The sequence below is a fragment of the Phragmites australis genome, chromosome 20 (assembly GCF_958298935.1).
Source record: "Phragmites australis chromosome 20, lpPhrAust1.1, whole genome shotgun sequence".
NCBI lineage: Eukaryota > Viridiplantae > Streptophyta > Magnoliopsida > Poales > Poaceae > Phragmites > Phragmites australis.
This window is the reverse complement of record NC_084940.1, coordinates 6,920,461-6,938,511: the sequence shown is the minus strand read 5'-3', so window position 1 is coordinate 6,938,511 and position 18,051 is coordinate 6,920,461. Positions and strand designations below refer to the sequence as shown.

The 18,051-nt window shown below is 43.7% G+C and overlaps 1 protein-coding gene across 1 annotated transcript; it reads right to left on the bottom strand.

The window, feature by feature from the left end:
• Positions 1-2,948: 2,948 nt before the first annotated feature.
• On the bottom strand, positions 2,949-9,170 carry LOC133901737 (phospholipid:diacylglycerol acyltransferase 1-like). Its single transcript, XM_062343206.1, has 6 exons — positions 8,445-9,170; positions 6,525-6,747; positions 6,111-6,394; positions 4,507-4,834; positions 3,768-4,033; positions 2,949-3,646 (listed from the first exon to the last, which is right to left on the bottom strand). Exons 1-6 carry the CDS (start codon positions 8,906-8,908, stop codon positions 3,163-3,165), a joined length of 2,049 nt encoding a protein of 682 aa, XP_062199190.1. The 5' UTR covers positions 8,909-9,170; the 3' UTR covers positions 2,949-3,162.
• Positions 9,171-18,051: the final 8,881 nt, after the last annotated feature.

Genomic DNA, 18,051 nt, shown 5'->3' with positions numbered 1-18,051 from the left:
TCTTCTATCCCTTCTTCTCCCAAATCATGTGTGCTTACAACCTCGTATATTTTCAATACACCATTCAAGTCCGCGTTAAGCCTACCGTAGTTCCTCTCGAAAAAGAATGTTGTCAAGTGACCAAAGCATATACAAGTACAGTCTATTTGCTGTTTTGCGGTGTTAATGGTCAGTTGGACATGGTTTCACTGAGCTTGCTCGGATTCGAGACGCAACACCCTCTTAATAAAATCCAAAGGATGGTGCTCATTTTTTTAATGCTAATTTTCTTTCGTGGAGCAGCACCTCACGCCAACATTGTCCTCAGCCGATTCTTATACATCGTTCACCAAACATACAAAATACAGCGCATCATTAGACAGCCCCGACCCGTGCATGGTTAGGCTTAGTATGCCGATTCTCTCTACCAAAGCCGCTGCTGATTGGTTAATACATCGAAGTAGTAGGTCATGCCCCGCCGACCAATATTCCACGAGACAATGACGCCCTCGTTTTCTTGCATTCTTTTCATGAACCTTTGATGATCTGCATATGTGCCTAGCGTACTTCTTTGGATAGATCCGTGTAACTTCTACCTGAAGCATTTGTTTTCTTTGCACTCGATCAACAGAACGTTCAGAACTAATCATGATGGATGGGCCACTTTTCTGCATGACCGTGTGGTGGTGATGGTGAAAGTTCTTGGGCTAGCTGGGGCAGGGCACGCGTTGTCAGCAAGCGATCTGTTCTATTATGCCATGGCCCCCGTGCTAAAGCATCGATTAGCCCTCCGATTTTATTTGTACTTCCAATACCTTTATACAAACTTGTCAGTGATTAAGTGATACGAAGTACATATATGTATATAAGTATCAGCATCCAGCATGTAAATTATTCCCAGCTCAGTTTCGAGGAAGGCGGCAGGGAGCCAAGCAGCTGGCTCAATGTTTATCATATCCATCTCAATCTGATAATGTTCACCTCATCAGACCTGGAATCTTCAGTCTGTACAGTCAGGCATGCCATGAAAATGTACGACAATGGGAGACTGAACATGTCATATCCTGTCCTCGAGATGGGTGCCCCGATCGATCTGATCAGTGAGCACCGGCATGGGCGGAGCAGTTCATGTCCTCTCGGTGCCACGCATGTCCTAGCGAACGATTTTTAAAAAGCTCAAGATCGAGCACGAAGATTCAGTTGTAACTCGTAGGACGAAAGGGCGTGCATGATTAAGTATCGCAATGCTGGCCAATCAGCTTTTCCTCGGAGAATTGTAATACACTTGCAAATAGTAATTGCAAGCCATGGCTTGATGTGGTGCTGCATGGGAGTGTAGAGGAAGGATCCAAGTACACACACATAGAGCGGCGACAGGGACGGCTGATCTGTATGCTGGAACACGGTCTGGACAGGATGGTCGTGCGTGAGAGGGACAGTGCCGGAGCGCTAGTTGCACCTACCTGAACCACACTTCATTTTTGTGAACCTTGCTCGCATCAGAAAGAGGACATCGTGCTAGGTCAGAAGTCACGACCTTCCGAAAAGCACCGCGCCCTGATGGTGCACTGCACTGATAAGAATGTCGTGTTCCGCGAGATGCATGTAACGCATGCATTATCATGCAAGACCGTGGTGCGTCGTCAACAGTTCGTACACCACCGAATCGGAACAAAAGTTCCGATAATTTGAGCCCTCAGTTCGACTGGCAATGATATGTGAGCAGCTGCCCATGATTATTACACTGTGAAAATCAGGGTAGCGGCAGCACTGAAGTAGGAATGAACTGGGCAAGCAGGCGATCGAATCGCGGGCAGGCCAGCAGGCATGCAGCAGCAACATTAATTGTGGACTGTGCGTGCTTGCTCGTCCGGTGAAGGGCAAACCGGTCCTATGGCCGGCCATAAACCACGAGCTCACCAGCGGTAGAATGGTGGCCACTTGCTACGACACGCATCGGCCGCCCGGTGGTTGCGCACGGGCCGGCCTGGCCGAGACAGACGCGGACGGCGCAGCCGAACAGAGCGAGTGGGGAGAAAAAGCGGCGCTTTCCCGTGGCGAGCGACGCAGCCGTTCGGTCGCTCGCGGTAGAAGAAGGACGCACGGACCCGACCGGACACGAAAATTCCAATAGAAGATGTGGAGTCCGCATGGTTTATAGAATGTTTATTTATATTAAGATTTATAAAAAATATATAAAAAATAAATAAAAAAATTAACCGATAGATAAATACTAAGTAAAAATAATATATGATCGAGATAAACCGTACGTGCGCTAGGACATGTGAAGTTACATTTTCCGGATCCAACCCCGCAAGCGCAATGGAGGGTGATGGTGCCGGACTTGGTGATCGGCGGCTCGCGGGGGGCAGGCGCATGAATGCGCGCGCGCGGCGGGTACAATGAGCGGGCCGAGCAACGACGGAGCGGATCGGCGGTGGGTCGCGCGCCGCTTTCACGCGCACATGCATTCGCGCCCCCGCGCGAGGGAGAACGTGGCCGCCACGAGCCCCGCCGCTTCGGCAGTTTGGCCACTCTCGTAGCGGAGGGGACCGCCCGAGCTCCCTCGGCCGTTGCCAGAGCCAGACTGGGTGACCGTTGACGGCTTCGACGAGCCAACAACCGCGCGCGTCGAGTACTCGAGTCTCACTCGGTGCGGGGACCGGTTGGTTCAAGCCCAATCACACCCGATATTTTCACACCAAATTCGGATGGAGGGGATCAGGGGACTCATGAGGCCGTGCGTGGTGCTCGACGGTTCTGCCGTGAAAGGATATTTTCGTTCAGTAAGATGTAAATATATCAATTATCAAATATCCCTTCATCATCGAATGAAATAAAATAAATCCTACAATATCAAATAATTGGAACAGTATTTAGCTCCTAAATATCAAATAAAAGAATGGAGAGTATGCCTAAGAAATCTTAACATCATGAATTATTAGAGGCAAAAATGCCTACGCGATTCCTGCTAGCAGATAAGCTTAAATTAAATCTGTACATTTTAATATACAGTGCCGTACAATTCCCGAAATATTGGTATAACATCGATTCTGGCAATGCATGGAACGGGGAAGAATGGGGTGTGAAAATTTACAATGTCAAAGCAAAATTCACAGAATTGCAATCAAGCAATTACTTCGGCACTCAATTCACTGACACTTTTTTTTATCTTCCCATGCATCATAGTTTCAGTTTAATTTTCTCTGACCATTTGAATATATCAGAATAAACCCGGTCACCGCCAAGTTCCTCACCAGTCGCCCCAGCAGCTATTCTGATTATGTCCTCGATCAAAGCGAAGTTCCCCATAATATCAACATGCGCACCACTCTGAGTACCCCTACCTTCCAGGAGATTTGAGGGCGGAGAATGACTATATTCCCTCACGTAAGTCTTACTGCCGGAGGGGTTAAACCGGGTTTTTCCCCGCCATCCTTTTGCGCACATGTAACCTGCACTAAGAACTGGTACAGTTTCATCACCGTCAGCTAAGTAAACACCCCCTTTCAAGCAGCTATTTCCATCCCCACCCTCAGCTGAGGTGTCAATCTGAAAAGGTATATAACACTCTGCTTGCGGGGCCAACTTATAGATGTATGCTCTTTCTGTAGGAATGCCTACTCCGTACATTGAAAATATTTCTGTGTCAGGAGCATTTGGTAACCTGCAAATGAAACGATATGTAAGTTTACATACTAGAATAAAGGCAAGATGTAAATAGGGGGGAAAGAAAGAAAAGGTAATATACAAAATATAGAATAGAAACGTTGGCAAAGGGGACATACTTTGTTTCCAAGGGGTTTGACCAATATTTGTAATGTTCATACTTTGGATCATCCAAGTTATCAGCAATTCCATATGAAAAATGAACACTTCCACGCTGCATCATCCTTGGAGCAACAAAGTGAAGAAGGTCTATAATGGAACTAGCAGTGTAAACTTTGTAGTCTGCAACTGCCTTTATCCCACCCCACCCTAATTCGTGGTATTCTGTCCAGATATCCCGGCATGACGTATTTGAAAGAGCAATATTACTGCCTTTAACAGCATCCTGAAATGATTGTTTATAGTAAGGTTTTGCCCCAATATAAAAATACATCAAATTACTAGAAGCTCTTTCAAGAGTTGCCTGATAAAAGTGTTCTACGGGCCTGATTGTTAAGAACATGGCTACTATCATTACTAGAAGCTCTTTCAAGAGTTGCACAGCACTACTCAGATTTTCATGAAGCTCTCTCAAGAGTTGCACAGCACTACTCAGATTTTCATGAAGGATAAGTCAAGAGCTTCATCTGGGCCCAAACCTATTTATGGTAAATTGGAAGATTCAAACCAGATTAACAGCATAACTTAAGCAGCAAGTCTATGATGGATAACAGCGTAAATGAATGCATATCACATAAAATAAATCTGAAACAGAACGAATATACAAACCATAGAAGAAATTAACAGGTAGTGCAAGTAAATACCACACAGGCACACAAGAATAAGTAAAGAGATGTCAACATGCTTTTGAATACTCACGCGAAATTCTATCTGCTCAATTTCTGAAGGAGGAGCTTCTGCTACGTCTTTACCAAAAGAGATCAATCTTCCATAGTTAAGAGGCTCTGGTTGAACCTCGACATTTTCCCCATTGACGTCCTTAAAAACATCTGAATCATTGGTTTTGTGCTTCTTAGTTTTACACTCAAAACCATCTTCTGGAGACCAATCCAAATCTCCCCAAATAGTATCACCACCTTTAGGGATCATTGACATTGTTGAATCCCATGTACGGGTCATACGCATCAAATGGCGCAAAGTCTGAAGTCCAAGAAAGTCGGAGTCCAGTACGTCAGGTGCAATAGCTCTGTATGTAAACAACAAAACTGTGAAGAGAACTAATTCTCTTTTCTTTCTTTTACCGATAAGCAATTTTCTTTGGACAAATCAAAACAAGTAAATCAGGTATTCAGGTTAATATGGCACCCAGCACCTTCAAGTTCTTGTTTCAAATCAAATCACAAAAATACACATTCTAATGCATTCACCATTTCGAATCCTGGACAACGGCATGCTAAAAAATATATGGCGCACTCACGGAAAGAGTAATCCAGTGAAAATTCATTCCAGCTCACAACTTGGATTCTCTTTACTATACCATACATCATGACTAACAGGATGATACCATACATCACAACTTGGATTCTCTTCACTATACCATACATCATGACTAACAGGATGATACAGGGGTTATCTCTAACAAGATGGTCCCAAGGTAGGAGAACGTGAAGAACAGATGCTAACAATTTGTTGGCATGGGAATGGCCAGTGTTCTTACAATTTAAACATGGGATACTGGTATCAATATGACTGTAAAGAGCATGAGGAATACTTCTGGACCATTTGAGGATGAATGACACTACTAACAGAGAAATGCTCAGACTTGTGCCAGCGATTATATAACTGCCCATTTTAGGGGATCAATGGTAGCCCTAACAGAGAAATGCTTAGACTTGCATTCACAATTACTTTATTGCAGTGATACCTTGATTTTAGATGTTAATCACTCTGTTCATAAATATATGAGTTTTAGGCTTTTGATTGTTTGAGAATATATAATGTTTTACATTTTCCAAGGGAATGTTTAATAGCATTTTCCTATTATTCCCTTGCCTTCTATACATGTGTTAATCAGCTTACTTACCCGAACAAAATAATTGCAGACTTTATTACCATGGTTATATGCTAACTTTATGTGAGTAAGATATGGGCCGAAATTAGCATGGCTGCATAGCAATTCAACATTTGAAAAGAAAAATGAAATAAGACCGTTGGTAGGACACCAGAACTACAGGTTAAATCACATAGAGCAAATCTTGATAATAAAAAGATAAGCATAATTAAGAACAGCCAGAAGAAAACTTATAGACAACTAACATTAGCAGAAGTATATGCAAGCTATAGGCTGATGTAGTGATGTATGCTAACAACTAGTACAGATGATGAGTGGATTAATCAGAATGCAATCTAATAAAGAACAACATTATGAAACAATATAATCACAGTAGACACCGCATAGTTAAGTTCAACTACCCCTGGCAATTGCCTACTAGATGAGTTACCATACTCTAAATTTGAATTACCTAGCAACAGCAACATCTTTGGCTTCAGACGAGAAAAGCCCAGCAACAGCCTTGGGAACTCCTAAGAAAGGTCCACCAATATTCATTACGGCTTTGATATGCTTTGCACACCAGTTTGGACCGCCGCCGCCTCCCATGGGAGGAGGTGCTTCAACCCACTTCATAAAATGCAGAAAATAAAGGACCCCCATGGAGTGTGGGATCACCACCACCCTGTTTCCACCATTAGTCGCTACCAGGAGTTCAATGTTACTCTTTATTCTGCTCAAAGTTTGATCACGAACCTGCAGGTAGTAATCGATGTCAGAAATATGACCCATTCTATACCAGTCAAGCATCAGAATCGAATAGTCAATCCATGAGACATCTGAAATGTGACTAATTTATTGGCATAAGGCAATCGAAGAAGGGTACCTCGGTGTTCTGGAAAGACAACCTCCAATCATATGCAGCCATGTACATGGTCTTTTCTTCATATCCAATTCGAGCTAAATTGGCAATTAAAACTGCCCAAACAAAATATCCAGGGACGAAATAGTCAGCTGCAACAAGGCCTGTAACCGGCCTAACCCTTATTCCTGGTTTGTCTAATCCAGTTTCATTGTCCAATGACATATGTTCAACCCAGCATAAAGGTCTGAAAAAGTCAAACAGTAAGAAAGCGATAGTAAGACTCTGCAGCCAAAGTAATGGGAGGTGCTGATACGCATAACGAGTACATTTGTTCAACATGACTGGCATGATAAATATATAACGTTAAAAATGTCTTTAAAATGCAATGCTGAACCTGTCCCCATTTTTCACAGAACAGCAAATGATTAAATTCTAAAGTGGGTGATTTAACTGTATCTGTATGCCATCCTTCCAATGCCTGAACAAGGCTGTTCAAGTTCACAATGAGCACAAGAAACGGGACTTCAACTGACAGAAGGAACAAGCCAGAAGCTACAATCCCCAATGTTCCCAGTACTTGAAACATTTTTGGGTCCAATTAGGCTTAAATCACTTCAGAATCCAAAATTTATGTGAAAAAAATATCATCCCAACCGAAATGCTAGTTGAAATAAAAAAAAAAATCTCGGTGGAAGTGTAAGGGCATGTTTGTTTTAGTTTCAGATTGTTAGAATCCAGTTCATTCCGTAGAATCCGTGGAAGCTCATTCCCACCAGATTGTGGATTGTGGGATTTCATAGTACAACTTGGCTTGTGGATTGTGAGAATCAGCTTTTATATTTTGACCGTTTGTTTTTGCTTTTGCTTTTGGGGCTAGAATCCATAATCAGAATAAAAAACAAACAGGCCCTAAGCCCTTTATTTTTCCTATAGTATATATGGATAGCTCAACAGCACAAGGCTTAGAAGCATCGACGGGCAGGGTATGTTGTTCAAAGTTCTGGTTAGTACTCACACCAGAAAGTAGGCAACATGGATCTTTCCTAGAAAGCACAACCCAAATGATAGAACTGCCAGAGGGAACCAAATTCTTTCTGTCAAAATCTACAATGCATGCCCGATACCATACAAAAAGCTTATGGTTTTCATGCAAGTTGCAATTTTCTTCTAATAGTCCTGAAAAAGCTTATGAAGAACTGCAATTGGAAGCAGTTTGTCACTTGTGGAATTTGGTGGCATGAAGCCAAAGAAACTTTAATCACAAGACGCCAGCTCCACACAGGTCTAAAATGCACATGTTGCCCATCCGAAATCCCACTCCTGATCCTAACAAAAAAATCCCAACATATCAAGACAACAGAAACACATTCTTACCGCTGCATTTCACATCTCAAGAAGTTACACAGGTAAACAGTGAATGGGGACGAGTGAAACCACCAACCTACTCACATGCCAAATTCAAAGTACAAGGAATCTCAAACCCTTTCCACGAGAACGAAAAAGAAAAGCATAGAGGAATCACCATTGTTGAAATTCCAATGGAGCACCCTGCCATTGAAGCAACATAATACTTACTCCACAGCTTTCAGAAGAACTGGAACAAATCCCCTAATCGACAGTTCAAAGGCAAAAAGAAAATAAATATTAAAAAAACTGAGAACAAACTGGCTTGATCATCAGCAACATTGCCAAAACAACACAAAGGCACAAAAAGAGTTAACATTGGACTATTCCAAGTAAAACCAACCCTAACGACCAAACTTAAGAGACAAGAGATGTAGGCAACAAGCATTCAATCGATAGGTTCAACCAACCGAAAATAAAGATATTTCTATAACCCAGACAAAACTCCCGAACTAGTTACCAAAATTAAATTCGTGCGCACCATAGCGATTCCAAGAAATAAAAAATCGGAAAGGCGAAGAAGTAAACAAAAGCAACCTCTTGTATACGTCACCAAATGTGCCGCCCCATAGCCGCTTGCGGAAGAGCCCCTCGGCACAGTGGTGCCCCTCCCAGAGCTCGAGCCCCCCGGTGACGATCCCGGGAACGAAGACGACGGGGTGCTTCGCACGCAGCCCCTCCTTCTGCAGCTTGACCCCGGGCGGGTCCGGGAGCGGCCCCGTGATCGCCTCCGTGACGTACTGCGGGAACGAGGCCGGCATCGCGTTGTAGAGGAAGAGCAGCAGCCACCACGCTGAGCAGACGCACCCGACCAGCCAGCAGCAGCTGTCCACGCACGACCACTTGGCCTTCGTCCGCCTCGTCGCCTCCTTCGACGGCGGCGCGGAGGAGGAGGACGGCTTCCCTCCATTGTCCTTCTCGTCGTGGTCGGACCCGTTGCCGTCAGACGGCGGCGGCGGCTGCTCCCTCTGCGGCTGCTTCCTCCGCCGTAGGAGCGACATGGCGCGCGGCGGCGGAAGTCGGCGGTGGGTCTGAGGGCTACCTGCGCGGGCCCACCTGCACCACGCCGCGGCGGCCGGAGGGGAGCGAGCGGTAGAAAACCCTAGGTGGCGGAGGAAGCGAGGCGAGGAGGTCGAGAGGTCTCGGGCCCTAGGCGTGGCGGCCTCGCGGGGTCGCGAGGGAGGGAAGAGAAGAGGCTGGGCACCGCCGCACCACAGGTCCACAGCGACTGCTCCCGTGCGCCCGGTGCACGTGGGCGTGCGTTCTGTTCTTCTAGGACCCGCGGCCAGGAACGTGTCGCTGACTGTGGGCCCGGTGGACTTGGGAGGCGAAGGTGCAGGAAGACTCTCTGTTCACGCAGGATGGAGGAGGCGGAGGGTTGTGAGGTGGCTGGCTCAATGACGACTGGGAAAGACGGAAGTAAGGTCCTGTTTATTTTAATTATAAAAGCTGAATTGTAATTAAAATTTAAAAGTTAAAATAAACAGTTGAATTATAAAAATTGGATTATGATCCCAATCTAAAAGCTGAAACAAATAGCTTGTTGGAAAAGCTGAATTGTTAAGGCATGTTTGTTTGAATTGGGGATTGTAAAAAGTAGCTTATAGATTGTGGATTGTAAGAAGCTGGATTGTAAAATCTGGATTGTAAAAGCTGAATTGTGGATTGTTACAATCTGGTGGAAGACGGATTGCTGGATTGTTACAATTTGGATGTTGAGTTGTAACAATGTAGCTTTTCCAACCAGCTTTTAGATTGTGATCATAATTCAGCTTTTACAATCCAGCTGTTTGTTTTAGCTTTTGGATTTTGATCAGAATTCAGCTTTTACAATCTGAAACAAATAGGGTCTTATAATTCAACACTCAGATTGTAACAATTCAGTAATCTGTCTTCCACAAATTGTAACAATCCACAATCCAACTTTTACAATTTAACTTCTTACAATCCACAATCTATAAGCTGTTTTTCACAATCTTCAACTCAAACAAATAGGCCCTAAAGATTATAACCGGTAAAATCGTGGCGTAGCTTGCCTCGTACTTGTGAGTTTATATCTAAATCTGTAAGCATCTTGTACTCGTGGGCGTGTTCTATGCTCGTCCATATCATAGGTTTGCGAGTAATTAGGATGAATTTGTAAATTTATATACTAAATTAATAATTTATATAACTTATGATGATTTGAGTCTATATGTAAAATAATTAAAGTAGGTTTGTAGAATTACATGTACTAATATGTCTTTTCTTTTTGTCCGTAACCTTTTAACCATCGACTGTAGGATCAAACACGCACCGTACTCACGGATAAGCATTGAAACGCAAATCTGCACCTGGCAGATTTTTTACCCGTAGAAAATCTACCTGTTGCCATCTTTAAATGGATGGTCCAGACCGGCAGTCAGAGCGCGAGGATGTGGGACCACGTTAGTTTCTTTTTTCGTCGCTAGGGACAGCGTGAGTTACTGCTATGATTCGATCAGCGTTGGCCACTAAAATGTTCTTTTCTCTCTAAAAAATTGTAAAGATCTTTTTCTAGCAAGCTAAAAGTATAGCTTGGATTCGAAACCCATTTCTTTTTGTTGCATCCCGTTCATTTCATGGTAGTGCGATGGCATCGATGTTTCTTCAAGGAAAAAATGGCATCGACTGTATTCTAACACTTAGTGATGATACACTTCAGGCAAAAGGAAATGTAATCATACTTCCAATAGATTAACATGTCGCATACCGCGGAAAAGAAAATAAAGATAGTAGCGAAAGTGGCTGTTTGTTATCATGCACTTGTTTCGCGCAAGAGCAACTTGCTTCAAGTTTGTATTTAAAATTTTGTATGGAATATTAATGAGTGTGGTAGTGTATAGAGCATACGAGAGACATGAGAATGTAATAATCGGAAATATATAAATTTTATTCATTCACGTCAAAATTATGAAGTACAATTTTGCTCGCTATCCATTTTTACTTTATAACGCACATGCTATTTGACTATCTTAATGTTCTGACGATTGTTTTGTCTTGGTTTTTGAGGCTTTATGAAGCACTTTGTTTAATTACGCTCATCTTTGAGCTACCTACGATTAAACTGCACTGGCGGTCGTCATATCGAGCCCATCTTCAAGTCTACAAGGCTGTATTACACGCAATAAAGATCAAGCAAAATAAGCATTAGCAATAAAAATAGTAAAGAATGGGATAACAGTTTAGCATGAATTTTTTGGACTGTTTATGTATCATGGGTCATCATCGGTCATGTATAGCCTCAGCATCGTGTAAGTATGTGAGAAGAGGTGGGTTAGGAGTGCGGCACGACACGTAGCTTCTACCAAAAGCGACAGTGTGGCCACAACCAGGAGCTCTGACGCTGTGCTTAACTCACTAACTCCCTCTTCGGAGCCTCAGATGTATCCTCATCGGCCGATTGAAGGCAACAAGCAACGTACCACGCAAGCAAAAGCCACACAGGCAAAGCCATAAAGACTCCAGCCACAAGGCACATATATTTTTCTGTGATTAGCATGACTGGACAACCACACATGCACTACACCAAAAAGGCAAAGCCACACATGCAGGTGATCACAATGGGCCACAATGGCTCCAACCACAAGGCACATATTCTTTGAATTCCATAACTATCCTCAGATAGCAACAGGAAGGATATCTCATAATCTTAGCCCATAGCAACATTAGAGATATTAGCTCAACTCCAATAGTCGATAGAAGGGCAACAACGTGATGAACCGCCACATTCCTATTTAGTCAGAGAAGAAAAGCATCCTCACAACCATATGGTAGCTAAATTAGAAAGAAGCCAAGTTCATCAAAGCCAAAGAGAGGTGAATAAAACGCATCACAGCCAACCATGTTCATGAATGACACCAGAAGAGTATTAGGCAAAAGGGCAGTAAAGAGCTCAACACCAGAGAGTCCTATCATCACCACAATGCAAGATGAGACTCTATATAGCTCCACCGTCTAAGAAGAACTTGATCAATTTTTTGCTCAACGCTGCAAGCTCGATCCCAGGATAGCAAATGAAAACAAAATGACAATCAGAAGTACTAGCCCCTGCCATAGATAGGGAGAGAGAGCGGCATCAGAAAATAGCCGACAACATGCCATCAAACACCTTAAGCATGCCACTAGCAATAGCACAACAGAGGGCAACAATCAGGCCAGCAACAACAAGCCTCAATAGCATGATGAGTAGTGTAATAGCAAGGTCACTATATGGCAAGACAATAGCAAGCCTCAATAGCATGGTAAGCACTATGACAGAGAGCATAGCCGAGCTTCAAGCATAATCACCTAGAAAGATCACACAAACTAAGCATTAGTAATAAAACATTAAAGAACAATATAACAGTCTAGCATGACCTCTTTGGACTGTTTATGTATCCTAGGTCATCATCAGCCATGTATAGCCTCAGCAGCGTGTAAGTATGTGAGAAGAGGTGGGTTAGGAGTGCGGCACGACGCGTAGCTTCTACCAAAAGCGACAGTGTGGCCACAACCAGGAGCTCTGACGCTGTGCTTGACTCACTAACTCCCTCTTCGAGGCCTCAAACGTGTCCTCATCAGCCAACCAAAGGCAACATGCAACGTGCCACGCAGGCGAATGCCACACAGGCAAAGCCACAAAGGCGAGGGTGAACACTGTAGGCCACAAAGGCTCCAACCAAAAGGCACATATATTTTTCTATGATTACAATGATTGGACAATCACACAGTCACTATGCTGCAAAGGCAAAGTCACACAAGTAGGTGATCACAATGGGCCACAAAGGCTCTAACCACAAGACATATATTCTTTGAATTCCATAACTATCCTAAGATAGCGATAGGAAGGACAATCTCATAATCTTAGCTCATAGCGACATTAGAGATATTAGCTTAACTCCAATAGTCGACAGAAGGGCGGCAATGTGATAAACCGCCACATTCCTATTTAGTCATAGAAGAAAAGCATCCTCATAGCCATATGCCAGCTAAATTAGAAAGAAGCCAAGCTCATCAAAGCCAAAGAGAGGTGAATGAAAAGCATCACAACCAACCATGCTCATGAATGACACCAGAAGAGTATTAGGTAAAAGGGCAATAAAAGGGCTCAACACTAGAGAGCCCCTATCATCACCACAATGCAAGATGAGACTTTGTATAGCACCACCATATAGAAGAACTTGATCGATTTTTTGCTCAACGCTGCAAGCTTGATCCCAGGATAGCAAATGAAAACAGAATGACAATCAGAAATACTAGCCCCAGCCATAGACAGGGAGAGAGAGGCATCAGCAAATAGCTAGCAACACGCCATCACACACCTCAAGCATGCCACCAGCAATAGCACAACAGAGGGCAACGACAAGGGCCGGCAACAGCAAGCCTCGATAGCATGATGAGTAGTGTAATAGCAAGGTCACCATATGGAAAGACAATAGCAAGCCTCGATAGCATGATAATCACTATAACAGTAAGATCACCACAGAGCATGGATGAGCTTCAAGCATAAGCACCAAACACATGCACTGCAAAGGCTGAGTTATGGCGGCCGGGAACAAAGAAGCATAATGGCGTGGCCGGGCTAGCAGCAGCATGGCGGCACACGCACGATAGCATGGCTATCATGACTCACGACCAGAGCCCGGACTTCACTAGCGCGTGGCCGGAGTACAAGACTTCAACGGCACACGACTGGAACCTGGTGCTTCTTACGGCGCATGTTCTGAGCTCAAAGGTCTACGATGCATAACAAAGAGGAGGGACTATTGGCTAGGCACGGAGAAGCATAATGGCATGGCCAGGCTAGCAGCAGCGTGGTGGCACGCGTACGACGGCAAGGCTATCACGACTCGCGGCCAGAGCTTAGACTTCACTAGCGCATGGCCAGAGTACAAGACTTCAACGGGCACGACTGGAACCTAGAGCTTCGTACGGCGCATGGCCTGAGATCAAGCATCTATGGTGCATAACAGAGAGGGAGGACCAGTGGCTTAGCACGATTATGGGTATCGTAGCACCCACAACCGGGTCAAACACCCACTCATGGCACGATGGCCGGCATCACAAAGAGGAGGGGAGAGCATGTGGCACGGTCGGGCTAAGCTGGACGGCATGGTGATATTACCTTGCCGATGGCGGCGATGGGGAGCTCTGGCCCTGTACGCCAGGGCCTCGACGTGGGTAGGCATCTGAGTGGATCTTCTTGGTGCACAAGTAGCAGTTAGGAGGGCCTCAGTGTAGTAGTAAGAGGGCTGGTGCAGTAGCAGCAGGGCTAGCACAGCAAAACACGGTGTGGCTGCTAGCAGGCAGAACTCTGGCAGGGCAGCAGCATAGAGAGGGAGCGAAAACACTGTAGCTCATGCGGTCGTCCGCCTGAGTGGTAGGGCCTCACCTCTTTTTTCCTCTCCGCTCACGGTGCGTCGACATGTCTTCGCCCGGGGTACAGGTCCGCAAGCGCTGGGCGGTAGCAGGGCTGTGCCCCATCCTCCATCCCCATCGGCTCTGGCTTGCAGGGCGGTGGCCAGCAGGGCATCGACAGTCATAGGCCTCCGATTGGTCTTCTTTTGGGTGGCAACAGCAAAACTGGAGGGCAATAGATCCTTGGCACGGCAGGGTCGTTGGTCGCCGCTTGCCCCCCTCTCTGGCCTCCAATAGATCACGACCCCTCTGCATATATAGGCGCCTGATGCTCCGACATGAAGAATGCAAAACCAAGTTCGTTGAGATTTTTAGGGGAGAAACATCCAAATTCTATCCAATCCAGCTTGGGACGGTTTGAATCAAGTAGAGATAAAATGGGGATTCTGTTGGGGATTCGATTTGCTAGAGATAGAGGGGATTTGTTGGAGATAGAGCGGATGGAGTCCACTGGATTGGGATTGGCTGAAGGGGATAGAAGAGGAGCTCGATCTCTTGGTGCGGCTCGAGGAAGAAGAGAAGCAAGGGGCGACGCCCCTTGAGCTGGCTCGGCTGGAGGAAGGAGAAAGGGGTGCTCCCCCTGGGCTGGCTCCGCCAAGGGAAGAGCAAAGGGGCCGTCACAGTGAAAGGAAGCCGAGCCAAAGAAAATTTGCGTGGGGTAGGCCGGCCTAAAGATGGTCAAGTGGGTCGGGCCAAATGGGCCGGCACGAGGCACGACCATTTTGGCCTGGCCCAAGCACGGCACGGCACGACGGCTAACGGGTCGGGCCGGCACGGCACGACGACTTGGGCCGTGCCTGGGCCAGATCCGCGACACGACGGGCCGGCACGGCACGGCCCGTTTAACTGTTCATATTTTTCAGTATTTTATATAATTTGTTTAGATCTAATACCATATATGATATGTGGTGCAATGGTAATGTGTTTAACTCCAAGTAGAAGGTCGGGTGTTTGATTCCGAGTGAAAGCAAGTTTTTATGATTTCTTTTAATTTTTCACGGACTGACGGGAAAAAAAAGTTATCGGGTCTACAGTGTCGCGGACCGGCACAGTACGGCCTGATCTTAAATGGGTCGTGCCTGGGCTGGAGTCACGGCACGTGAGCCCGCACAGTACGGCCCGTTTAGCTAACGGGTGTAAACGGACCGTGCCTCAATGACCCATGCCTGGCTGGGCCGGGCCGCACATTTGGCCATCTCTGGGCCGGCCTATCCTTGTTTCTTCTCTTTTTTTTATTTTTTTTATATTTGGATATTTGCATGTATGTTTGTAGCATATACATGTATATGTATAGCTCTTCTGAAATGGTAAAATGACATCGTACATCACTGCTGTCAATTGCCAATTGGAGCTTTGAGCAAGCATGGCTCGCCAATAATTCGAAGCCGTGGTTGCACCATGGAAACCATGGAACCATCGGATCCGGAGTTGCTGTCTGTTCGACAGGGAAAAGGCGTTGGATGTCGCATTACAAGTCAAGACATGGGTGTCGGCAGCGGAAACGGGCCTTTTCTGCAGCATTGATCCTAGTCACGGCACATGACTGGGTCATTTTTTTGGAAAAATAAAAAAAACCTAAAAAGTCATTTAGATTTTGACTCCTAAAAATTGTTTTTCTAAAAAAACCCAAAGGTTTTGGTTTTATTGAAAAACAACCCAAAAATTCAAAAAAATTAAAAAAATCATAAAAATTCTAAATAAAACTAGAGAAAATTCTAAGACCTTTTGTGAAATTTATTTTAAAAATAATATCCTTTGCATCATATTTTATGGAGAGGAAGTTTGAAAAAAAATAAAAACGTGCAACTCATTTATTAATTCAAGTTAAATGCATAGTTAATTATTTAGTAATCTAAAAATCATGAAACTAATTTTTTAGTCTTCTTACATGATCCTATATCTTCTAAAAATATATGAAATCTTGAAATAGTTATTGTAACGTGCAGGATTGAGTAAATGTGTTGCAGATAGATTAATTCATAACTAATCCATAACACTCCCAAAATTAGTGAAACCACTTTTATTAGTTTACTTAAACAATTATTTGTGTAAGAAAAATAATGGCAGACATGACAAAGTTAAAATAACATGAGTTAATAAATGAGCTGTACATTTTTCTTTTTTTTCTTCCAAACTTCCTCTCCATGAAATATGATGCAAAGGATATTATTTTTGAAAAAAAAAATCACAAAAGGTCTTAGAATTGTCTCTAGTTTTTTTACATTTTTTATGTTTTTTTTTTATTTTTTGGAGGGTTTTTTTATAGCAAATTCAAACTTTTGGGGAGTTTTTTTTCAACAAAACAATTTTTGAGGGGGAAAGTCAAAATACAAGTGACTTTTGGGGGGATTTGTATTTTTCCCTTTTTTACCGAATCGGCAAGGAAAGACGTTGGACGATGAATATTACAGGCCAGAAGGTGCAACAAGATTTAAACAGATCAAAGAATAGAACAGCACAAATAGCTAATTTCACAAAATTAGATGGCTAAGGTGCCTAGCGCTTGGAAAGGCCTAAAAAGCAGCCTTGTTCCTAAGAGCAACTTCAACCGACTACCTACTTCCCTCTTTATATTAAATTTTAGCAAAAACAACAACAAAAAAATCTCTCAAAGACTCCAACATGTTTCCTATCCGACTTCCTATTTTTATTATCCATATTTACCCTCTCTTGCTCTCCACATCTAGCAAATGGGAGAGGTTCCCTATCCATCTATTGCTGCTCTTGCGCATGTGAGGAGATGAGAAGGGAGAGAGAGGGCAGGGCAGGTGAACACGTGTTGTAAAAGTAGTTACCACACAAGCATAAACGTTATAAGAGTAGTTACCTCATAAACATATACGTTATAAGAGTAGTTGACACACAAGCACACGCGTTATAAGAGTAGTTACCACACAAGCACACACGTTGTAAGAGTAGTTACCGCATAAGCACGCATGTTGTTATAATTTGTAAGAACAGTTGTCACATAAGCACATATGTTGTAAGAGCAGTTACTACACAAGCATACATGTTGTAAGAGCAGTTATCACATAAGTACATACGTTGTAAGAGTAGTTATCACATAAGTACATACGTTGTAAGAATTTATAAGAGCAATTATCACACAAGCGCATATTGTAAGAGTAGTTGAAAATATAGCCGTTAAAATTAAATATGAAACGGTTATTTGTTAGTTATAAGATATTAATAAAGTAGATATGAGTGGATTATATAAGGTAAATTTAAAGAACTGGTTGGAGCGTACTGAAAAATAGAGAAAAAATCTAGATAGAGAATTCTCTATTTAGAGAAATAGGAAAACAGAAATAAGGAATGAGTTAGAATTGTTCTAATCTAATGGATGATACCATCAGCTGGGAGCTCTGCATGGCAAAATATCCTGGTATTACGCTCGTTTCATATTTCACAGCACATTAGAATAATAAGAGACTTCATGCCTTATTAAGCGTGTGTTGTCTGGAGTCTATTGCCGACCATCATTGATGTACCGAGGAGGTTATGGGTCAACTTAGGTATGGTAACGAGTCGGATCGAATACAAGTAAAGTAGAATCGTGCTTGATCTAAGATCCGATTCAAGTTATCCGAGCCCGTGCCCACGAAAGATGAAGGGCATAATATTATACATGTGCACGTGCCCATTAGGTACCGAAACCAATGGGTATCTGACTGCAACATGAGTCTATCACACAAATGCTAATGATCAAAATATAATTTCATCATGT